The following is a 24,005-nucleotide window of genomic DNA, read 5'->3' on the forward strand; positions in this document are numbered from 1 at the left end:
GCGAGCGGCGTTAACCCCTTCCTGAGCATCCCGAGAGCCCCTTGGGTGGCACAAAGGGACCTTCGCGAGGCTGAGCGTCGGCGCTGGTGTCTGTGTGGTCAGGGGGTGCCTTCTGGGCACCGGTGCTCTGATTCCATGAGCGTGGGGCATCCTCCCAGGGCCAAATCCAGCTGCTTTGTTCTCCCAGCGAGAGCTTCAGCGCTGAACCCAGTGTCTGCCAAAGCTGCGCAGGTTTTTGGGGACGAGCGGTTGAGTGAAGGTTTGGGTTGCACCGGGGGGCAGAGCCAGCCCGGCCGTCCATCGCCCACGGCAGCAGTGCGGCTGCACAAGCTGCTTGCTGGAGCACGGATCTGCGCAGGAAGGGTTGATGTTTCGTTACCTGCATCCAATTTTTTTTTCCTAGAAATGTGCTTTTTCCAGCCCCTGACATGGGGACGGCACGAAGCGGAGTGGCAGGCTGGGCCACCAGGCTGGACAGCCGCTGCAGGTTCCCCATCCTGGAGCCACCTTGGACCCTGGGGCTGAGCCCTGCACCCACAGCCGCTGTGTTACGTACATGGGATTTTTGGTGGGTTTGCGACGGCTGTTGCCAAATCTGGAGGGGTTTTGGCTCCTGAGGGTTGGCTCCTGCTGGTGGCTTGTGCCAGGGGTGAAGGCAGGGTGCCCACAGGGCGGTGGGCTCTCGAGCACCCTGCGCTGGTGAGCGGCTGCTGTGACCTGGAGCATCTCCAGGCAAGGAGCGGGGTGGTGAAGTGCACAGGGGCTCGTTGGCACTGAGACCTGGATCCTGACCGTGCTTTTAGGCTCATCCAGGCGGTCCAGGCAGCTTACGTGCCAGTCTGAACATCAGGCCAGTTCATTTAAAACCTAACCCATTTACTATCTTCTCGGCATTCCCTTTCTTCTTTGAACTCAGCATTGGGAGTAGAGTTTTTGGCTCGTGGTTTTACAAACTTCACTGGAACCCCTACAAGTGGAGTAAGTAGGTGTGACATGGCCGGTAAATCTGGGCCTGGGTGCGCTGAGGGTCACGAAATCTCGTTCGTGGGTTGGAGCTCTCAGTATTGTGATCGTCCACCACTGCTGCAGCCCCGTCCTTCGCCCTGATGTCACCAGGCTCTTTTTCTTTGGCAGGGGGGTTGGACTAGATGACCCACGGAGGTCCCTTCCAACCCCGAATATTCTGTGATTCTCTGATTCTAGAGTCTTACATTCTGCTCCGCTATCGAGGAGCTGTAGTGCCTATAAAATACATCAGCTGAAGTTCGTAAGAAGATTGGGCATCTGGTCCGAATGGCCTGCTGGATGGTATTTTAATAAACAGAAAAGGAAAATCATCCCTTTAAATTGCCTTTTTAAAGTCGTGGTGTGCCACAGGAGAATTCCCCCGCGAGCGGAGCTGGCGGTGAGAGCGGTATCAGCATCCGCTGAAGGTTGCTGGCGCAGTTATCGTTCCACTGGCTTTCCTAAGCTGATTTATTTATGGACACTGGGCAAGACTAATTTAGACTGGAACGTGGGTGAAGAAAAGATGACTGTCTAAAGCCTGCATTGTAAAAAAATTAAGTATTTTCACAAGAGAAACACAACACAGGATTAATTATTTCTATTTAGTGTATTAGAAGGGAGCATATAGAAAAAAACGCCTTCTCCCCTCAGCCAAGCGGAGCGTTCCGTTTACAGAGCTGATTAACCATGGGAATTTGCCGAGCGTATTTTATTCCCGCCTGATCTTCTCCGGGGACAGATGTGATCCTCAAGAGTGTTTGGGTCCACTTAGTCGTTTTCCTCAAGGGCCCTTGAGACCCACTTTCAGCCTGATGGCCTCGGGGTGGTTGTGCTTTCCAGGCTGATCCCAATTTTCAGCCCTTCCTTTAAACAAGCCCTTGATTGATACAGGTATTTATTTTAAACGCCGTGCCTCTGGCTGGCTGGATAAATAAAGGAGTAAACGCTCCGCCAGCGTAACTGAGCTTCTGCAGATGGATCGGCCCTTGGCGGGGGCTTTGTCCCCGTGATGGTGCGGGGACAGCCGCGGGATCTCGGCGGCGGCACGTCGCCGGCCAACGCCGGTACCGGGAGCCGCGGCGGGAAGGCGAGCGGTCCCACCGCCGGAGCCCTGCGTGGAGAAGGAGGCCTCTCGGCAGTGCACGGCGCGGTGGGACTGCGCGTTGCCCTCGTCCCGTGGCTGTGGGTCTGCTGCGATCGGGGGGCTCCGTGACGGTGCTCGGAGGCGGGTAAAGCTGCCGTGCCACCGCGGAGCTGGGCAGGTCCTTCCCTTCCCAGCACCGCGTCCTCCACCGTAGGGTCTGGGGGGGATGAGCGGGGCGTTGGGGGTCCCGTCGGGGGGTTGGGGATGGTCACCCACAGGAGGCTGCACAGGACCGCGTCCAGGCAGGGCTTGAATATCTCCAGAGAAGGAGACTCCAGAGAAGGGAGCTGGGCTTGTTCAGCCTGAAGAAGAGAAGGCTGAGAGGGGACCTTATAAATGCTTACAAATATCTGAAGGGTGGGTGTCAGGAGGATGGGGCCAAGCTCTTTTCAGTGGTGCCCAGCGACAGGACAAGGGGCAACGGGCACAAACTGAAGCCGAGGAAGCTCCAGCTGAACATGAGGAAGAACTTCTTCCCTCTGAGGGTGACGGAGCCCTGGCCCAGGCTGCCCAGGGAGGCTGTGGAGTCTCCTTCTCTGGAGATATTCCAGCCCCGCCTGGACGCGGTGCTGTGCAGCCTGCTCTGGGTGACCCTGCTTTGGCAGGGGGTTGGGCTGGGTGACCCACAGAGGTCCCTGCCAACCCCTGCCATGCTGGGATTCTGTGACTCCACAGCCTCCCTAGGCAGCCTGGGCCAGGGCTCCGTCACCCTCAGAGGGAAGAAGTTCTTCCTCATGTGAGGACACGTCGGGACAGAAGGTGGATAAAAGTCTTGCAGGGGCCGTCGGGCTTCCCAGCCGGCGCTGGTGCAGCGGGAGGGTTGGACGCTCGGGGTCTGCGCGGCGGAGAAGCTGCTTGGCGTGGGGCGATGCTCCGCGGCAGGTTGCCGTTTGCTTACTTGTTCCTTCGCGGTGCCTTTCTGTGTTGGCATTTGCGCGGGGAGGTGGCGTTTGGGCGAAGGCAACGGCAGCCGGGCAGACCCTGTGGCGAGCTCCAGCTCCCAGCTGCGCGGCGATCTGTCAGCTGGCACCACAGGCTGCTGCTCGTTGCCAGCCCGTCCTCTGCTCGCGTGTCGTTACGCGCGGCGCCGTTGACGTGTGCGTGGCACGTGTCGTGCACGTTGCCGCCGAGTTGCCAAGAGCAGGGGCTTGGTGGGGGGGGGTTAAATCGTGGGGGTCACGCTGCCTGCAAAGGGTGCTGCGGGGAGCGGGTACCTGCTTGGGGGTCTCAGTGGCTCAGGACGGTGATCTGGCCTCTGTTGTGCTCTGGTGAATCAGCAGTGGTTGCTGGAGGAGTTAATGGCTGGAGGAGTCACTGTTGCTAGCAGTGTTTGGACCATCATCTCCATTGGACCTCATTTTACTCGTGTGTAGAGGTAATTTCTGAAGATGAATGGGATAACTGCTGCTGTACGTAAAGGGAAGGGGCCACGGACCCGTGCTGGGACCGGCTGTCGGTGCGAGCCCGTGCGTCGGCTGCGATGCAGTGGGGCTGGAAGCGGGGCATCGTCGGGCAGAGGGCAGCAAGCAAAGCTGGGCGAGTTCTGGTTGCCAAACTGTAACTCATTTTTCCTGCTGTCAGGCCCCAGGCCGGCAGGGCCAGCAGCCCCAGCTCTCCCAGCCTTCCCTCCCAGCAGAGGGGTTCCAGCCCTCGCATCATCACTGGGGCCTCCTCTGGCCCCGCTCCCACAGCTCCAGCTCTGTCCTGTGCTGAGGGCTCCAGAGCTGGACGCAGGGCTCCCGAGGGGGTCTCAGCAGAGTGGGGTGGAGGGGCAGAATCCCCTCCCTCGCCCTGTGCCCACGCTGCTGGGGATGCAGCCCGGGGTGCAGTTGGCTTTCTTGCCAAAACCAGCTTGTTTTGGCGCATCCCAACTCAAACCATCACATAAGGTGCCCAGACCAGCAGTCTCTGGGAAAGTGCTTGTGTCCAAGTTGCGGCCCTCAGAACATCTGAGGCACAAGAGACAACACTGAGTGCACAAAACCCCTCTGATTTTCTGGGCTTGCCTTCGTTCTTAGAATCATGTTTGTACGTGGTGTGGTTGCACCCTCTATGACAAGAAACGGGATGCTTTCGTGAGTTGTAGCTCTTTCTCACCCTCTCCTTCTGTTCTTCCAGGATCATACCCCAGCTGGAGAACTCACCTTCAGAGGTTTCACCAAGTAGCCTGCCTGGCTCCGAGATTTCGGAAGCTACAAGGACTTACTTGCAAGGAGTGAGCCGCTACGACCTGGATGAGCTCGATGCTTGCTGGTTGGAACTCGTTAATATGGAGCTCAAGGAGATGGGTGAGTATTGCTGTTGGTTTTCTCCTTGCCTGGGCATCCCAGAGTGGGCATTCAGTCTTTTTAAGTAATCACGTGGAACAAAAGGCCTTGAGGTTGAAGAAATCTTTGTTCAGGCTTTCCAAAAGAGATGGCATGGGTTGCTGCAGTGCAAGATCTTGAGTGCGTTGGAGTGGCTCTCGTTCACAGAGGGGTCTTGGTATGCAAGGCAAGAAGAATGGGGCGAACCAGATGGTGGGAGGAACAGTGCAGCGTGCCCCATGGAGCAGGGCTCTGGTTTGCAGAAGAACTGATAGATCCAGGTCGCTCAGGACCACGCTGTGATTGCCTGAGCATCGCCATCTTCCGTACTCATCCCCGCAGCGTCTGTGCCGCAGGAGGAGGTGTTGGTCAGGATGGGTGCGCTGAGCCTGGCTCCTCTGCCTGTGACTCGCCCCATCTGAAAGCATTTCTCCAACATTTCTCCAACCGTAGTCAACTGGGCAGATGGAATCAGAGGAACGAGGATTCCCTAGTCAAAATGTGTAGTTCTCAGAAATGCTGGTCCTGGGTTGTCTCTCCCAGGTGTCTCTAAACATCACAGCATTGTGTTCCCTGCATCGCTGCCGTTGTGTCTCTGCGCATTCTTAAAATCCGTTGGTGCGTTTCGGTTGCGTGCAAGCACCTGGACTTGGAATTTGACCATCGGCACTAGTGCTTAGCATGGTCTGCTGGGCAGATTCGTTGGCACGGGCGCGTGGTTGTGCAGCCCTGCCAGCCGGCGGAGGGATTTCCAGTCCTTGTTAGGTGCGGGTTGCTGTGGAGTGGCTGCTGCCACGCAGGTGGGAACAACAACGCCATAAAACATTCACCTCGTGAGCTCGGTGAAAGCTGAAGCGTGCCAGCATGAAGCATGACTCCCCGTTGCAAAGGTCTTTCAAGGGTGAGACAAAGTGTGTTATCAGGTGCTGGAGCAGACGGGCTCGCGCGCTGCTGGAGAGGAACGTTGTGCTGAGCCTCACGGGCTGCTGGCTCGGCGCCGCGGCGAGGTTCAGTAAGATCGCAGCGAGATTTAGCTCGGCAAGCTTGGACGGAGCGTAAATTGCTCAGGGCTTGGCCACCACGTTGGCTGATCATGGTTGCAAAAAATCTCCGTTCTCGTGATTTACAACCAAAATTTGTTACCGTGATCTCCGGGACCTGGAGGAAGTTGAAGAGGCTGCTTTTAGAGTTTGGCTAATTATCTATTGCACGTATCTGTATATTGGAGTTCCCTTGATCTTGGTGTTGCGGAGCCCGCGGTATCTCCAGCAGATCACAGTCAGCTCATGAGCAGGTCCTGTATTAGCAGCCCCGGCTCGGTCGTCAGCACGCCCAAGCTTGGAGATGCTGGCAGCTGCGGTCCAGCCCTTGGGCAGAGCAGAGGCTGCTCCGTGTAGAGCCGGGTGGCTCGGTCCTCCTCGGGTGCCTTGCAGAGGATCCACCCTTCCTAACGCTGCACGGCTGCCCTGTCTACTGGAGACAGTCTAGCGAAGGGCTACGAGGATGAGGAGGGGACTGGAGCATCTCTCCTACGAGGAGAGGCTGAGGGAGCTGGGCTTGTTCAGCCTGGAGAAGAGAAGGCTGCGAGGGGACCTTAGAAATGCCTCTAAATATCTGCAGGGTGGGGGTCAGGAGGACGGGGCCAGACTCTGTTCAGTGGTGCCCAGCGACAGGACAAGGGGCAACGGGCACAAACTGAAGCAGAGGAAGCTCCAGCTGAACCCGAGGAAGAACTTCTTCCCTCTGAGGGTGACGGAGCCCTGGCCCAGGCTGCCCAGGGAGGCTGTGGAGTCTCCTTCTCTGGAGATATTCCAGACCCACCTGGACACGGTGCTGTGCAGCCTGCTCTGGGTGACCCTGCTTTGGCAGGGGGTTGGACTGGGTGACCCACAGAGGTCCCTTCCAACCCCGAACATTCTGTGATTCTGATTCTGTAACGTGAAGAAGAGTGAAGAAGCTCTTCGTCATGTTCAGCTGGAGCTTCCTCTGCTTCAGTTTGTGCCCGTTGCCCCTTGTCCTGTCGCTGGGCACCACTGAACAGAGTCTGGCCCCGTCCTCCTGATCCCCACCCTGCAGATATTTAGAGGCATTTCTAAGGTCCCCTCTCAGCCTTCTCTTCTCCAGGCTGAACAAGCCCAGCTCCCTCAGCCTTTCCTCGTAGGAGAGATGCTCCAGTCCCCTCCTCATCCTCGCAGCCCTCCGCTGGACTCTCTCCAGTAGCTCCTCCTCTTTCTTGAACTCGGGAGCCCAGAACTGGACACAGTGCTCCAGATGGGACCTCACTAGGGCAGAGCAGAGGGGAAGGAGAACCTCCCTCGACCTGCTGCCCACACTCCTAATGCATCCCAGAAGCCGTGCAGCCGGGCGCAGCGGGGATGGGGCAGGGAGCTCCTGCCCTTCGCTGCCCAGCGCGGGGGGCCGATGCCTGCCTGGGTGGGTCTGAGGGCAGTCCAGAAACAGAGCTTTCTCCTGGAAGCCCTTGATGTCGGTGACACGCTGAGATTTCCAAACCGGCTTTGCTCCCCTTGGAGATCATTGACGTGGCTCAGCTGGAGAACTGTGGCCTCTCCTCCCGTTCAGAGGAGTCAGGAGTTATCTCCTAGCGTTGAGAGAGACGCAGAAGCTGAGATTCCTCCTGGGTGTTGAGCTGAGCTGTTGTCACCGGGCAGTCCGGGCGCACAGTGTGTCATTCCCAAAATATTTAATGACAGAGAAGGAGCCTGGTGTCTGACTGGCTCTGGAGGAGCCACGGGGAGGAGAGCTGGAAAACACCTCTGAGATCATCCATCTCGCTTTGCCGTTAGCGCGGCGTGGATCCACGTAGCACGGAGCACATGGCTTTTCCAGTCCTTTTTAGGTCACCCCAGGGATGGAATTTTATCACCGAGATCAGATAAACCTCCAGATAGCTCCAGCTTTCCAGCTCCTCTCGCAATCAGATGGAATTGCTCCGAAAAGCAAAAGTTTTTCCCCTAAAACGGCTTGAAATAGTTTTACCCCCCCAGCAAGGTGGCTCAGTAGCTGTTGCCGTACTCGGTAGAAATCTAGTGTTTAAGAAACTTCTGTGTGCTAGAGATGAGATCAATATTTAAGCGTGCCTAAATGTTTTATTTGTTGCTGCTGCAATATGAGATTGTAAAAAAAAGCGGGTCTGAAGGAGTCTGAATGAAACCCTGAACCTGATTTATGTGCGTGCCACTCCGGGCAGCACAGGCCTTTCCTTTCAGAGAGGAGCTGTGCTGGAAGTCTTCATTTTGATATGAACATTTTATGCTGTATTCTGTGATCTCTGCTAAATCCAAAGCTATTGTGAGAGCGGGGCTAGAGAGACTTCAAAGCCCGAGGCTGAAAGATCTGCTTGCGGGGATCGGCACTTGATAAACACACGGCAAAGCCTCGAGAAGTTGCTAAAAACGTTGCCGGAATCCATTTTGCTGAAGGCAGAGTCGAAGTTTCTCGGTGTTCCCTGGAGTTCATCCATCTGGCATACGCCGCTGACATATGCCCACCACGGCTTCTGTCTCGGGAGCTGGAGGTGATCCTGGGATTTGATGGCAGGAACATGCAAAGGTCACGTTTATTGCTTTGGAAGCTCCGGGGGGAATTCATCACTGCGTACTTGAGATAGGTCTGTGTACTAACGAGACGATACCTCCCCCGGCGGAGGGCAGATCGGTCGAGTAGATGTGGAGTAAGCCGAAGTCAGTGGAGTAACCCCAGGGAGGAAGCTCAATGGAGCAGAAGCTGCTGGTAGACGTACGTCTCGGAGAGCACTGCTTGCCTCCCCAGCAGCGCCGGGAGCCCCTCTCCAAGGCTGTCCCCATCCCACCGTGTCCTTCGGGATTCGGGGAGCCCCTTTTCCCCCCGAGGCAGCACGTTGGCACTCCCCATGCAGCTCCCACCCGCCCGTGGGTGCCCATCGCCACGGCCAGGCTCCCTCCGCTGTGCAGGGCCACCCCGGTGTCCATCATTTGAAGCTCTTTCGTTATTTTAACGACTCTGAGCGCAGTTCCCCACCGTGCTGGGGTGGCAGAGGCTCAGTCCCATTCCCCGCCGGTGCCGCCAGCCGGAGGGAGCCCGGTGACATGGACCGATGCGGGGGCTGCCATGCCCCTGGGGGTGCTCCCCAGCCCCGGCTGGCGGGGAGATGTACAGAGTTTCTCCTTTCTGCAGTGGGATTCGTCTCCTTTAACCCCCAGCCCAGCTCCCCCCTTCCCAGCATCTTCCCCACCGCCGAAAGGGACGGCTGGCGGCGATGGCCCTGCCATCCCCTACCCCGCACCCGCGCTGGCCCTGCTCGCCACTTTGAGCAAGCTTTGCCCGTTCGTCATTCAGGGTCTGTTTGTTTGGATTGGCTTTTTTCCCTTGTTTTGAAGAAACCCTGCCAGTTTGGAGCTGGTTTGTAAAGTGTCTGCGCTGCAGCCCGCACCAAGCATCCGCGCGTAGCCGAGATCCTTCTTCTCCGCCGAGATCCCGGGCTGGCTGCGCCCAGGGATCGTCTCGGTGGCAGCAGCCCGGGTGGATGAACCGGTCCATCGAACGCTGCTGGGTGACGTGTGACAAGCGAGCGGTGTGGGTGACGGAGGGGTCTCGGGAGCAGACGTAGGGCTGGAAGCGGGTCTCGGTTGCGTCGCCGTTGGTCTGGGGGGAGACGGTTGGCGTCGCCGGGAGGAGGACTGGGCTGCCCGGAGGCGGGTGCCACGCTGGCTGGCGAGCTGCTGCTCTGAACGGGGGGTCCGCACCCCGGTCTAACGCGAGGGCAGAGCTCGCAAACAGGCGCGTCCAGCGGGTAAAGAGGCACAGGAGTGACGGCGAGCAGAAAGGGTGACGGTGAGAGCCTGCCGTGGCCAGCCCGCGGAGAGGGAAGGGGGGGAGGAAGAAGAATTCAGGCTTAAATAACCCAGGCTAATTTTGTATGAAAACAGCCTCGGCCTTGGAACTTCTCTTTAAGCAAGGAAATCCAGAAATATTTTCAGGTGGCAGTTCCTTAAGTTGTTGGCAGAGGTGAAAACAGCACAAGCCCCTGGAAGGGAATCACAGAATCATAGAATTACAGAATCATAGAATGGTTTGGGTTGGAAGGGACCTTAAAGATCATCTGGGTCCAACCCCCCTGCCATGAGCAGGGACATGAAAACTGAGTTTATTTGAATCCAGACAGAAACAGATACTTCAGGAAAGCCATGTATAGATTAATGTATAGGTCAATGTATTAATTGTGTGCTGATAATGTAGTAATTGTGTGCTGGTAATGTATTAATTGTGTATAAATTATGTATTAATGTATAGATTAGCAAGGTTGGAGATCAGCAGCAGACGCTTTGGGCATTTCGCCTCCACGTTGTTCAGCACAGTCAGTTTTTATGTCAAGCCGTTGTTTTGCCGTTTCCCCGCGGTAATCGCCGCGGTTTCCAGCAATGTTCAGCGTTTTGCCGCGGGCTGGAGCGAGGAGGCTCCAGGTCAGAAGAGCTCCAGGACGGCTCTGTCAGTGCTGAGCATCGCCGGAGAGAAGCGGCAGCTCAGAAAGTGGCTTCGAAAACGTTTTTGTCATCGTCTTAAATCTGAGCAATAATTGATGTCGGTGGGTGGCAGAACGGGTGATAATTGGTTCCCGTAAATCTTTTTAAGTGCATGAGCAGGCTGTGTTTGTAGCAGAATACCTCGGATTTCACTGCGGATGCTCAGCTGGTGCAGGTTGCCTGTCGCCGTGTGTTTTGCTGGTCGTGCTTTACGTGAAGGGTCTGCTCCTAAATAACTTGATTAAAGAGTAAGGGATGATTGCTGCCTCTCCCAAGCGTTGGGTGATGGGCTGGAGGCGGCTGGGGGTCCCAGACGGTCTGCTGTGGTGTTCGGGTGGTCGTCCGTCGTCCCCTCGCCTCTGCAGAGGATGCTTGGGGCAGGACCCGGGATGCCCAGGGGCTGGTGTCCCCATGGGTGCCTTGAGCACGTGGGTGCTCAGCTCCCGGCCTTACTCAGAGGCGAATTGTGCTTCTCCGAAGCATCCTTCTGCTGAAACTCAGTTTTGGCATCCAGCTGGTGCTTTTTGTCTTCGGATTGCCTTCGTTCTGCCGGCCTCGGAGCGGGGAAGGGTCCCCAGCGGAGCTTTGCGGAGGCGGAAGGCGAAGCGGGCGGGTTTGCAGTGGCTGGCCCAGGGCGAGCTGGAGGGACCGAGGGCTGGACGGAGATCTCGGGAGCCCGTGGTCCCCGTGCTGGGTGTGGACACCCCTGTCCCACCAGGGAGCTGGCGTCCTTTCCCTAGCAGTTCCTCAACTGTACTGAGAGACAAGCCTACATCACCTCACGAGTGCTTTCCCTTTTTTTTTAATTTAAAAAACCCAGTAATTTTGCTTGTTTGTATATATTTTTACTGAAAAATAGACTCCGAGGTTTACAGCTTGTGAATCAGCTAATGGCACAGCCTGCAGTCCTGATGGCTGTTTGTGCAGGAGCTGTTTTATCTCCAGGTATCCTCCACGGGGTAAAAGGATTTATTGTTTCAGTAAATTGATTTTAGTGGAGCACGGTTTAGCCAGAAATAGGTCTCTGTTTTGTGAAAGGTGGCTCTCCAGCAATTTTTCTTCTCCCCACGCAGCGAGTCGGCTCACACCACGGTAAGGAGTAGCTACGATTTCATTTAGCAGAAGAATATTGCTCCTTCATGCCACATAAATTACGATATTACAAAAATGATTATAACGGAGAGCGGCGTTGTGTGAAGGAATGTGCCCGGTGGTTCTCCCAGACCAGGCTTCGGTGCCAGCCCAGCAATGCCAGCTCTTTTGGGATAAAAATATTTAAATTCTGTGTTTCAGCTGTGATATGGGCAGTTACTCTGGAGTTTGGGGGAGCTGAGGATTGGGGCAGGTGCCTCGGCACCCCCCTGCCTGGGATAACGGGGATGCTGGTGGCTGCGGAGCTGCAGGGATCGTGGCAGACCCCGACGGCAGAGATACGGGGAAGAGTTTTCTGCTGGGAGCAAAGTTCCAAAGAAAGGCCGGGTTCCTACACGTTTTCCCTGCCTGAATCAGATCTGGAGACCTCCTGCCGTGCAGCATCGTCTGGCACCTATTCTCCGGCTCCGTTTCCGAAGCAAAGTCCCCTGGCCGCTCTGGGGGATGAGTCCTTTGGGGACGCGCTGCCTGCCCGGACCCTGCTCCGGGGCCGGAGAGGACAGCCCTTCCCCGGCGGGGATGAGGTGGGAGCAGGGCTCCCTGGGTGACGGTCCTTCCCACCGCAGGGCGATGTGGAGGGTGTCACATAACACCAGTCGTTGTTAACATGCTCGGTGTTAATGGGGAGAGGGTGCGGGTGGGCTCCTGGGAGGGGTGATGGGGCATGGAGCCTGTTACTCCTCAGTTAGTGGCTCTGGATCGCTGGTGGTTTTACTGGCATGAGGTTAAAATTTCACTTCTAGCTACGTCCCTTTGGACAGAAACTATTGAGAAGTTTGCAGCTACGCTGCCCTTCTCTATGGAGGCTCAGCAAAGCTTCATTTTCTCCCTCATTTTCGTAGAAGACCTTGGCGTACCTTAACCAGGTAAAAATCCCTTTCTCTTGGTCAGCAGGTAGAGTTCATGGTCCTGGTGGCGGGCTCGAGGGTGACTTTACTCCCTGGTTGTGGCTGGATTTACTCATAGCCCAGATCCGTATCTGGGTCTTGGCTCTTCCTTCCCCAGGGATGATGATGGTGTCACTAGTGTGGGTGCACGAGGAGTGTTTTGGTGGAGTATCTTTGGTTTTGCTGTTTAGCTGGCCACGATCGACACGGGTCGGGTTTGCGCAGCCGAAGAGACGGCGATTTTATGAATGGAGGGTGATAGCACGAACTGCTCGTGAGGCCGAAGGAGATAAATGGAGCGCAAACGGGAAAAGCGCTTCACCCCCAGGCCCCGCTGTTTAGTGTTCCGTAAACGATTAATCGCTTCATCCCCATCAAGTGCTTTTGTCAATTCAATAAGCTCCGGGGTATTCTGAGCGGCGCTTGGCAAACGGATCCCCGATGTAATTACATCTAAACGGAGCGTCAGAGCGCGTGCGGGGCGGGGGGAGAGATCGTGGTTTTTTGATGGAATGGTGGAACAGCTCCATCGCACGCGGGCTGGAACGGAAACCCCGGCGGGTGCCGATGCGGCTCCGGCGCGAGCGCGTTGGGATCGGCGGGGACTTGTTCCCCGGGGTTAAGCTGGCGTGAAAAATGCGGGAGGTGGGGTGGGAGCCGGGTCTGAACACTCCAGGTGAAACAGGAACAGGGGTGATGCCGGGGCGATCCCGGCGATGTCCCGACCCTGGGGCAGGTCAGGGCTGTGATTCCTATGGAAAACCCCCCCTCCCTTTCCTCCGTTCCCTTCCTCGCGCTGCCGGCTCTGCCTGCCCTCTGCCCTCAGCACCGGGAGCGCGGGGGGAAAAGCACCCGCAACGCCTTAACGATCATTTTGCTTTCCGAAAGAGCAGAGAGAGCAGAGCCTGGGGGAAAGGGAGGGACTCCAGGCTGACACTCCGGTGCCTGGGGTCATGGTCACGGATGCGGGCTTGAAACACTGACCAAGAGGGGTGTATTCTTCCTGGCTTGTTTAATGCTTCCATAAAGTCACGGCTTGTGGCTCTCCATAGAGCAAGTGCAGCTCGGGTGGTGTTAAAGGGACACCATTAAGGCAAAAATAATGCTCTGGCTTTGGCTGTAACCAGCTCCCTGGCCTGTTGCATCCGACCAGCACGATGCCAAGAGCAAGCCGGCGGCTCCGTCCCGGCTCCGGCGTTGGGAGCTCGCCGCGTTGCCGTGCCAGCGCAGGATGCTCCCCAGCGCTGAGCTCCAGCAGCCCCTGGGCAGCCTCGGCAGAGATCCCGTCGCCGGGGCTGCTCCGTAACAAAAGAGGTATTGTCGGGTTCCTCGGCGTGTTGCGGCACAGCAGCCTGCGCGCTTGGAAGGGCTGCGATGGGGATCGGTGTTGTCTGTCTGAGATGGTATCTCAGACTCGACATAGACATCTGAAATGCCAGGCTGGGTGTCTGCAGAGACTTGTCAAGCCAAGGGAAACTCTGCCAATGCAAAGCGTTGGGGAAGAGCTTAAAGAGGCAGGCAATGGTGTGTTTGCTTGCCGAGCTCGCCTACGGGTTGCTTTCCCCCTTGACAGAGTTTTTTCAGCCCGTCCGTGGCCGTTGGGGGAAGGTGCAGTCCCTGCTGGCATCGCCCAGCCGGAGGGGCCGGGAACAGAATCACAGAATCCCAGCATGTTCGGGGTTGGCAGGGACCTCTGTGGGTCACCCAGTCCAACCCCCTGCCCAAGCAGGGTCACCCAGAGCAGGCTGCACAGCACCGCGTCCAGGCGGGGCTGGAATATCTCCAGAGAAGGAGACTCCACAGCCTCACTGGGCAGCCTGGGCCAGGGCTCCGTCACCCTCAGAGGGAAGAAGTTCTTCCTCATCTTCAGCTGGAGCTTCCTCTGCTTCAGTTTGTGCCCGTTGCCCCTTGTCCTGTCGCTGGGCACCACTGAACAGAGTCTGGCCCCATCCTCCTGACCCCCACCCTGCAGATATTTAGAGGCATTTCTAAGGTCCCCTCTCAGCCTTCTCTTCTCCAGGCTGAACAAGCCCAGCTCCCTCAGCCTTTCCTCATAGGAGAGATGCTCCAGTCCCCTCCTCATCCTCGTAGCCCTGCGCTGGACTCTCTCCAGTAGCTCCTCATCTTTCTTGAACTGGGGAGCCCAGCACTGGACACAGCACTGCAGATGAGGCCTCACCAGGGCAGAGCAGAGGGGAAGGAGAACCTCCCTCGCCCTGCTGGCCACACTCCTCTTGATGCACCCCAGGATGCCATTGGCCTTCTTGGCACCCAGGGCACACTGCTGGCTCATGGTCACCCTGTCGTCCCCCAGCACTCCCAGTCCCTCTCCACAGAGCTGCTCTCCAGCAGGTCCTCCCCAGCCTGTACTGGTGCCTGGGGTTGTTCCTCCCCAGCTGCAGGAACGCTGCCCGGGACCCCGGTGCCCCGGCCCTCCCCAGCCCCAGAGCTCCTCCGGGCCAAGGACATCACGCTGTGCCTCAAGAGATGCCCAGGATGGCAAATTTCTCACTGAACATGTAAGTAATAACTGCATCATATTAGTACTTCCTCCAGCCTTTTTTCCCCCCTTTCTCCGCTCATAAACAAGATATTTTCTCCCGTTGCCTTGGAACAAGAAAGGTGCAGGGTGGCACGGGTCAGGCTCCTCCGCTGCCGCTGTTCTGCAGCGTCCTGGCCATCGTCACAGATAATGCAGGCAAATGAAATGCAAAGTTGAAATGTTTTGCGTTGCATCCTGCTGGTATCTCTGTGCTCATCTCCGTTCCTCCTCCGGTGATGAAATGGTGCTGACGGGGAGGTGGAGCGCGGTGGGGGCTTAACTCTGCGTCTTACCCCTCGCAGAGAACCACACTCCTGCTGCTGAGGGATTTTTTTTTTTTCCTTCTTTTTTTGCTCACCTGGAACGACCTCGCGTTGCGTTTGTGGCACCGGGGTCCCTGCACACGGGTGAGAGGCAGCGCTGGGGAGCAGCTCCGGCAGCAGCGTCCCCCCCAGAGCGGTGGCTGGGCATCCCGCTGCCGGAGGCTGCCACGCTGAAAGAGCTTCTCCCGGGTGTTGGCCTCGTATTCCTGGTTGTCACTCCGGAGAAACCTCTGGGAAAGCCCTTCCGCCACTGCTTGCTGAAAAAGATCCGGGTATGGAGGGGGATAAAGCACGACTCAGCAGCGTCTGACCTGCTGATTCCACTAAACCCAACCATGGAGAAAAACCTGTATTTGTCCTCAATTTCAGCCTGTGGCTTCAGTTTTACTATTTCATGTAATTGGTCTTAAAAGGGTCCATTCTCAGTCTTAACAATTAAAGCGTTGACTTTGCGTTGCCAAAGCTTGTCTGAGCCCTCGCTGCGGAAAGCGTCTTTGCGAAACTGGAACGTTTAAACTGTCACAGCTCATCATCCGCATTGCTGCAGCTGAATGGGCGCCTTTCCCCTCAGCCAGCAGCAATGTTTTGTTACTGTCTATGAAACATAAACGGCATCCCGAGTTCGAAGCAGCCGTTCTCCGAGTCGCCGCTCCTACCGTCGCCGCGGGTTCGCCTCTCGAGTTACCGGTTTCAACGCTCGGCCCTTCGCAAAACGCTCCCCAAAGGCAGCCGGGCTCCCGCGCCGGAGCCGCCTCAGCCTCCTCCTCTGCCTTCTGCCTTGCAGAAAAGCCCGAGCTGGATGAGATCACCCTGGAGCGAGTGCTGGAGGAGCTGGAGACCACGTGCTACGAGAACATGAACATCGCCATCGAGACGGAGGAGGGCTTGGGCATCGAGTACGACGAGGACGTGGTGTGCGACGTCTGCCGCTCGCCGGAGGGAGAGGACGGCAACGAGATGGTGTTCTGCGACAAGTGCAACGTCTGCGTGCACCAGGTGAGCCCCTCCTGTGCCCCCCGCCGGCTTCCCCCCGTCCCGCCGGGTCCCCCTCTCCGTCAGCAGCTTCAGACCCCTGTGCAGCTTTTCTGATGGGTTCCCAGCGCGTCTCCTGCAGAGCAGGGGGGTCTTGGATGGCTGGCAGACAGCAAACTTGCTTTTCTTTCTTTTTTTTACCCCCAACCCTTCACAAGTGCCGACAGAAATACAGAACCAGAGGCTGAAAACCGCTTCCTGCAAGCTTGCTTTGCCCCCTTCTCCTTATTCTCTGTGATATTTTATTTTATGCCTCCTCTCCCATCAACGTGCTGCTGCTTCTTTCTTCACCCCACCTTTCTCTGTTAAACTGCAGCGGGACCTGGAGCACCCAGGGGTGACCTGGGAGGGGTGCAGGTCTGCAGCCCTGTGCTCTGCGGAGGGGTGGGCTTGCACCCACCTCCAGCGTCCTCCACAGCGTTGGACTGGGGGCAGTGGGACCTCCCAGCTCCATGCAGGGTTTCTGTCCCAGCTTCCCTGCTGTATGAGCGTGGGATTTCACCTTATTTTGCCGCCTAGAGGGAAATAATTTTATTTTTAGAATTGAATGCAAATGCTTCAGGCTCTTGCGGGGGGGTGGTCTGTGGGCTCCTCCGCTTGGAGAAGGGTTGGCAAGGAGAGGGCAACCATGTGAGGGTCTCCCAGGGTCCCACGTGGGTCGAGGCAGGTTTTTCGAGGGGAAACAACACCATGTGGGGTTGGGACGGCAACGGCAGCTCCTGGGCTTCACCCTCTGGAGGGTTTGGGTTTTTTCTCCTCGGAAGAGAGCCGCTGGCTCATCTCCTGGGCAGCTTTTCCGTCAGCGCTTCCTGGAGGTGGGAGAGCGCTGGAGATATCTATAGCTGCGGGAGGTGGGTGTTCTGAGTGGCTCCCGCCAGTGAATCAGATCCCACAAACACCAGGGCGATTCAGGGTTGGCGTTGAGGGGTTGTGTTTTTTTGTGGGGGGTTTTTTTTGAACAAGCCCAAGTGGCAGCATCGGGCCGTGAGCTGCCAGGTGCCGGTGGGCTGGGGGTGGGGGGAGAGGTGGCCGTGGGGACGGGCGGACCCCGGCTGTGCCCACCGCGGGCTGTGGCACCCCGTGGGCTCCTCTTCCAGCAGCGATGCTGCAGAAGGGGACACGGCGGGCTGGATTTCAGGGCTGTTGAAAGAAATGAAAGATTTTTCTGTTGTTTGCTGGGGGCAGAGCCCAGCCCTAAGCCTGATGCCAGCCCGTAAGCTGCCCCTGATTTAATCTGCGCCCCGATTTCACAGAATCACAGAATGGTAGGGGTTTGGAAGGGACCTCTGTGGGTCACCCAGCCCAACCCCCTGCCGAAGCAGGGTCACCCACAGCAGGCTGCAGAGGACCTTGTCCAGGCGGGGCTGGAATATCTCCAGAGAAGGAGACTCCACAGCCTCTCTGGGCAGCCTGGGCCAGGGCTCCGTCACCCTCAGAGGGAAGAAGTTCTTCCTCGGGTTCAGCTGGAGCTTCCTCTGCTTCAGTTTGTGCCCATTGCCCCTTGTCCTGTCACTGGGCACCACTGAAAAGAGCTTGGCCCCATCCTCCTGACACCCACCCTGCAGATTTACACCCTAAGCCACAAAGTCCAGAGCCCCAGCGCGGGGTGTTGCGTGGCGTCGTGTTTCTAATCTAGCCCACCCCATGCCTTTGCCAACGCCACGTCTGAAACCTGCTGGGGACGGCGCTTTCCTGTGGGCACCTGGGTGCTGATGCCGCGGGCTTTGGGTATTCGGGCGGCGGTGGAGGGGAGCTGGGAGCCCGTGGGACACGGCCGGAGCGATGCCTCATCCTCCTGCATCCCAGCAGGAAAGGGCAGGGACAGGGTGGTGCTCAGACCCACGTCTTGGTGGGTTGTGGTGCTGGAAGGGATCTCATCTGCCTAACACAAGCCGTGAGGCTTGCTATTAATTAATTCCTGTGAAGCCTGGCTTTTGGAAAACACCCCCAATCTTCATTTTAAAATGTTGAGCGAGGAGGAGCCTTGCCCCCCACTGCTAAATCGTTGTGGTTCATCGCTTTTGTGGTGGCAACGTCGCGCTTCCCTTCAGCAATGGTGGGAATGATCTATCTCCAGCTTCCAGCCACCACACCGTGGTCCTGTCATTCCCAAATTCCCATTCCCCGGCACGGGGGCACGGCCGAGCCCTCCCGCGGTTACATGGACCACACCAAGCTCTGCTGTGGCTCGGCATCCTCCCTGCTTCTTCGGCGTCGCCTTCTCGGGGGTGTTGAGCCCGTGACAGGCACAGTGATAAAAATAGCTGCTCTGCTCCTGCTCAGCGTTGCTCTGATGTTTATTTAGCTGATAACCCTCCTCGTTTCCAGAGCCGCTGCTTGTCCGGGACAGAGGCCCCGTGGTGTTTGCTCCCGGGAGCAGAATTGCACCTTCAGCTGCTTTAGGACCTCTAGGAATAAATAGCAGGGAGCCAAGACTCTGCTAGAGATGCACGCCTGGTCGTAATTCCTGTTTTCCTCTGGGTTTTGAGATCAGCCTGCCAGTTTATTCTCCTGGTGGTACGTATCAGGCTGATCTTTGTCTGGCACTAAATCAGATGTTTTAGAAAACTCTGCTACAGGAATGATTTATCTGTCAGATTTGGAGGCACTATGAAACGCACAGTTAAGTCTCTCCGAACCGTGTAGACTCGCAGCAATAGTTTTACCTCCCTTAATTCCTTATTGTCCCAATAATCTGTGCACAGAGTGGCTTTTTCCCCTTGGAAATCACTATCGGAGTCAGTTTGTGCTTTGGGGCAACCTGAAGCCACGTTGTGAAGTCTGTTCTGGGCTGGTATAGACTGAGGATAGGCTTTTCCCCAGCCTGTGCATCTCCACGTGTCCCCTGTGCCTCTGTCCCCACCTGCAGCGCTGGCACTCGCGGTGACAGTGACCTGCAGCACCAGGACGAGAAACTGTGCTTATCTGGGGTGAACTGGAGTTGAGAAATGCCTGGGCTCAGTTTGCAGCCAGCGGCGCTGGGGGTCACAGGATCCCAGCATGGCAGGGGTTGGCAGGGCCCTCTGTGGGTCACCCAGCCCAACCCCCTGCCCAAGCAGGGTCACCCAGAGCAGGCTGCACAGCACCGCGGCCAGGCGGGTCTGGAATATCTCCAGAGAAGGAGACTCCACAGCCTCCCTGGGCAGCCTGGGCCAGGGCTCTGTCACCCTCAGAGGGAAGAAGTTCTTCCTCGGGTTCAGCTGGAGCTTCCTCTGCTTCAGTTTGTGCCCGTTGCCCCTTGTCCTGTCGCTGGGCACCACTGAACAGAGTCTGGCCCCGTCCTCCTGACACGCTCACCGGTGCTGCCCGCTTGCCTGCCGGAGGGACGTCAGAGCAGCCGGGTCTGGCATTAATTTCATCGCCTCGCTTAAAATAGTGACGTGGGCTTGAGCGTCCCCCGCGCTTTCAGAAACCTTCGGCGCCGTACGACCTCCAGCCCTGCCACTCTCTGAAAACTCTCTAAGCACAAGTTATCGGGACCTGGTGGTTTAGAAACTGTCAAGTTGCAGTAGTAGCTGTTTAATGCAGCCATAAGTTACGGCCAAAGTGGGAAGTATTTTGTCATCATCATGAAGTGATACGGCTTTACCGTTCGGCTCTTCCCCAAGTACGGAGGAGAAATACTGATGAAGCACTTCGGCTTCTCTGCATCCCGCGCTGTGGCAGCAGGTCGGGGAGCTCCGCGGGCGACCCGAGTCCTTCCGCTCTCGCTCTCTTGGCCGTAGACTTGTCCGTGCCTCCTTTAGATTGACCATCCTTTGGATTTATCATCCTTTTTGGCTCCTCCCTTCTGATTTATATCCATGACTGTCGGTTTCCCCTTTTTACCTTTCCATAGATCTTTGGGCTTCCCCTTTCGGCGGTGGGGGCTGTGTAACCAGCGTGGCCATCCTGCCCAATCGTGGGGTTGTGGCTTTGCAGCCCTTGGCTACCTCAGAGGCTTTCTCCGCCCGGCATTTCTTACTCCTCCGAGTCGTCGTGGGCCTGGCAGCCGTTGGGAACCGGGCAGGAGATGAGCGGGCAGATGTCCACCCCGGTGGCGGGATGAGCCGAGTTGCTTTTCCACCCCGACCCGGAGCCGGGCGGATGCTTGGCGTGGTACACAGCACCTTTGTATACTTAGTTTTTAATTAAAACCCAGGATATGTCAATCCAGCATGAGTATCCGGGTGAAAATAAGGAAGGAAGGAAGAACTTAGCCTTGCAGCCTGTGGTTGTGGAGCTGCTTTGCATCGGTGGTTTGTTGTCGGGGTGCCCAGCGATAAGCTGGCAGCAGAGAAGAAGGTGTGAGCGGCGGAGGGGGTGCGGGGGGATGCTCTGCCCGGGCTGCTGGGACTAACCGTGCTCCCTCGCATCACGCAGGCGTGCTACGGCATCCTGAAGGTCCCCATCGGGAGCTGGCTGTGCCGGACCTGCGCCCTCGGCGTCCAGCCCAAGTGTCTGCTGTGCCCCAAGAGAGGGGGAGCGCTGAAGCCCACCCGGAGCGGGACGAAATGGGTCCACGTTAGCTGTGCCTTATGGATACCTGAAGTAAGACATGCTCCGGCCGCCTCGTGGCACACGGGTGGGCGCCGACCTGGTTCCCAGGGCGTTCATTAATGGTCTGAATAGCCAGCCCAGTTTGGCTCGTCAAGGCGTGCTGGGGTCAGAGCCGTGATGCCGGGCGCTCATCAGGCTCTGTGTTTAATTAGCAGCCAAGGGGCGCCCGGTTAAGGGGGGACACAGAGGTGGGGGGCATTCACCGGACCTGCCTGGGCAGGGTACAGCTGATTTCATGTACCCATCTGAGATACACAGCAACATCCAGATGAGGAGCTAGTTCAGAGGAAACGCTGACATTAATTTTTCTTCCCATTTCATCCAGATTTGTTTCTGGTTTGGGGGGGAGTGGGGCTTTTTTTTCCAAATTACGAGTGACCCTGAAAAATAACAAATAAAAAATCCATCCCTCATTCAGACTGCCACAGACATGCCCCTGTGAGAGATTTGGGATGGTAACCAGCATTCACAACTTCTCTTCTATTTTGTGACCAGGTTAGCATTGGATGTCCTGAAAAAATGGAACCCATTACAAAGATCTCACATATCCCAGCAAGCAGATGGGCTTTGTCCTGCAGCCTCTGCAAGGAGTGCACTGGTACATGTATTCAGGTACGTAACTCGGCGCCAAAGAAGCTCAGACCTCTGGGGTTGTGCCTGTAATAGCCACTGGAGAGTCTCAAGATGTTGCAGGCATGATCTGGCCGAGGTTTATTCCTGCTCGGAGTAAACCTAACAACAGGGAGCATGAGCATCATCAGATATTGTTGCAGTCACTTAATGTATTGAGTGCTAGGAATCTAGATTAACTTCGCATAGCACAGTGATGTTGCTGTAGTGATGCTAATTACCAGGACTGCAAATGACCTTGGTTTGAAGTCAGGAACCTCCAGCAGAAAGGCTTGGCGTAGCTGCCAGAAAAGCGAGGTGCTCGTGAGAGACACAGCCCAGGTATTTCACAAGCCGGCGGGGGCTGGCTGGGAAGCCTTTCTGTCGGGGGCATGTCAGGAAACCCAGGATTAGGGAGCCCTCGCTAGCCTGCTGGCTTGGAAAACAGAGTATTTGCTGCATATTACATTCCCATATTTTGCCACACCTAAGCAAACCATTGCAGATGTCTGACTGCCTGCCTGTCCCGCAGCAGGAGGGCGAGACGTTCGCTTTTCAGACCGAAAGCAGCACGCACTGGGCTTTCCTAGTACAAAAGCGGGACAGAGCTTCCCGGGCCACGATCTGTCTTCCTGGGGAGCAAAGAGCAGAAGCTCCCATCCAAAGCACAGCACGCTTGGCGTGAGAGCCTCTGGGGAGCATCGGTGCATCCAGTGATTCCCCCTGCTTCCCCCTGCTCGGGTGGTTTAACGACCCGGCAGTTGCTGGGGATGGGCAGGGGGGATCTGCATCCAGTGCTGGGCTCCCCAGTTCAAGAAAGATGAGGAGCTACTGGAGAGTCCAGCGGAGGTCTACGAGGATGAGGAGGGGACTGGAGCATCTCTCCTACGAGGAAAGGCTGAGGGAGCTGGGCTTGTTCAGCCTGGAGAAGAGAAGGCTGAGAGGGGACCTTAGAAATGCCTCTAAATATCTGCAGGGTGGGGGTCAGGAGGATGGGGCCAGACTCTGTTCAGTGGTGCCCAGCGACAGGACAAGGGGCAACGGGCACAAACTGAAGCAGAGGAAGGTCCAGCTGAACACGAGGAAGAACTTCTTCCCTCTGAGGGTGACGGAGCCCTGGCCCAGGCTGCCCAGGGAGGCTGTGGAGTCTCCTTCTCTGGAGATATTCCAGCCCCGCCTGGACGCGGTGCTGTGCAGCCTGCTCTGGGTGACCCTGCTTGGGCAGGGGGTTGGGCTGGGTGACCCACAGAGGTTTCCTCCAACCCTGACCATTCTGTGATTCTGCGGTCTGCTGCTCTGCGGTGCCGGTGCGTGTTGCTTTCGTTGGCAGACCAGGCGTGGAAGCAGTCTTGGCGTGCAGAGGGGGATGGAATAGCCATTAAGCTTTGAAAAATGGGGAGAAAGTTTGGGATGCAACCCAATCCTGAGTGATCAGCTCCTGTACGGCAGCAGGAGCTGCACCTCGGAGGTCGCCGTAGGCAGCAGTGGCTGTTGGGGACCAGAAATGGCTGGCTGGTTGCGGGAAGGCGATAGGAATAGGAGGTCGGCAGGCTCCACTGCGTTTGTGCCGCTGCTGTGGCTTTAATACCTCGAAGGGAGCTATTTAAAAGCAATCCCCTTAGCTTGAAATGAAATCTCACAATACTTCTTTAAATCTCTAGCGTTGAGTCACTTCTTGTTTGATGGCTCTGGGTGGATCTGCTTATTCACCCTGCCAGATGGAGATACTGTGTCAGAACAGCGACTGCTTTCAAAGAACGGAAGGGCAGGGAAGGAGGCAAACAGGGCTGGCAGCATCAAAAAGAATTCCGCTTCTCCGAGGCTTCATCCTCTTAGCGCCGGCATGGCACGGGAGCTGTGAGGTCCCTGGGACCGAATGGCTTTGCATTAAAGGTCACCTGAGATGGAACAGGAGCTTTATTGTCTCCTGTGCCGGCGGCTGATGGTTCGTAAGTCTGCATAAGATTGTCACCGGGGCATTTGCCGAGGCCACCGTAGCAGGCTCGGGATGGTTTTGCTCCAAGGAAGAGAGAAGGGAAAAATAAAAAAAAACCCAGGCAGCGCCTTTATTTAAGGATTTATGGAGTAAATCAGCCAGTTTGCCCACAGATAAATAAACACGCTCCGCACTCCTCCGCGGTACAGAGCTCTGTTTTGAGGGCTGGTGTTTATGGAGCGTATTTTTGATGAGCGCCTGTTTATACAGGTGTAATCTAACTACCTCTGTCAGCTCCCGGGGTTTATGGCCCGGCTCTGAAAGGAGGAGGTTGTTCTCTGTTAAAGCGCCGGGCTTTGGTCCTTGGCAGCGGGGATGAGGTGGGGGGGGTCTGGGGAGGGAAGGGTCTCGCTTCTAGGAGGGGGTTTTCCAGGTGGCTGCGTGGAACTGGGCTTTGCTGAAACGGGGGGTGAAACCTGGCAGGCAGGCTGGAGGAGCAGAAGACACCCACCTCGACCACATTTACAGAGACCAACGGGAGGGGTTTTTGCATAGGCACCTGTGTGCATCGAGGTGTTTTTCCTCATCCAAATTGGACCACCAGCAGGGAAACAAACCCAGGGAAGCCTGAGTAAGGGCTCCCCGCTCCGCTCCGCACCTCTGACCTTGCAGCTTGCACGTAATCACTTCCCTTGTTTTCTGGTGCAGAGCTGTGAGTGCAGCGTAGCTTCGGCGTGGCGAGAGTCCAGCCAGAGCTCCCGGTCACTGGGCAGGGAAGCAGCCCTTTCCCTGGCTCCCGTTAAGTCCCATCATGACTTCATGGTGGTTCTTGTGGTCAGACATCAGGAGCTGCCAAAGAGAGCTCAGTATCCAGTAGGAATTTTCTCATTTGCGTTGCTGAGGTGGAAAGGAGAGTGCCAGGAGCTGGGCTCCAGCGCAGCCCAAGCCCCGACCACGCTTGCTTGGGACCCATCCTCTCCTCACCGACTCCCTCCTCGCTGCTCAGAG

General features: G+C 56.9%; 1 protein-coding gene across 2 annotated transcripts in view; it reads left to right on the forward strand.

Moving 5' to 3' along the window:
• Positions 1 to 24,005, forward strand: part of JADE2 (jade family PHD finger 2) — an 82,243-nt gene that overhangs the window by 38,686 nt on the left and 19,552 nt on the right. For both annotated transcript variants that reach the window (XM_075441591.1, XM_075441592.1), the window contains exons 5-8: positions 4,271 to 4,440; positions 15,666 to 15,877; positions 20,276 to 20,443; positions 20,948 to 21,064. In XM_075441591.1, the coding sequence (XP_075297706.1) occupies positions 4,271 to 4,440; positions 15,666 to 15,877; positions 20,276 to 20,443; positions 20,948 to 21,064 (667 nt within the window). The remainder of the gene's footprint in view (positions 1 to 4,270; positions 4,441 to 15,665; positions 15,878 to 20,275; positions 20,444 to 20,947; positions 21,065 to 24,005) is intronic.

The sequence above is a fragment of the Opisthocomus hoazin genome, chromosome 22 (assembly GCF_030867145.1).
Source record: "Opisthocomus hoazin isolate bOpiHoa1 chromosome 22, bOpiHoa1.hap1, whole genome shotgun sequence".
NCBI lineage: Eukaryota > Metazoa > Chordata > Aves > Opisthocomiformes > Opisthocomidae > Opisthocomus > Opisthocomus hoazin.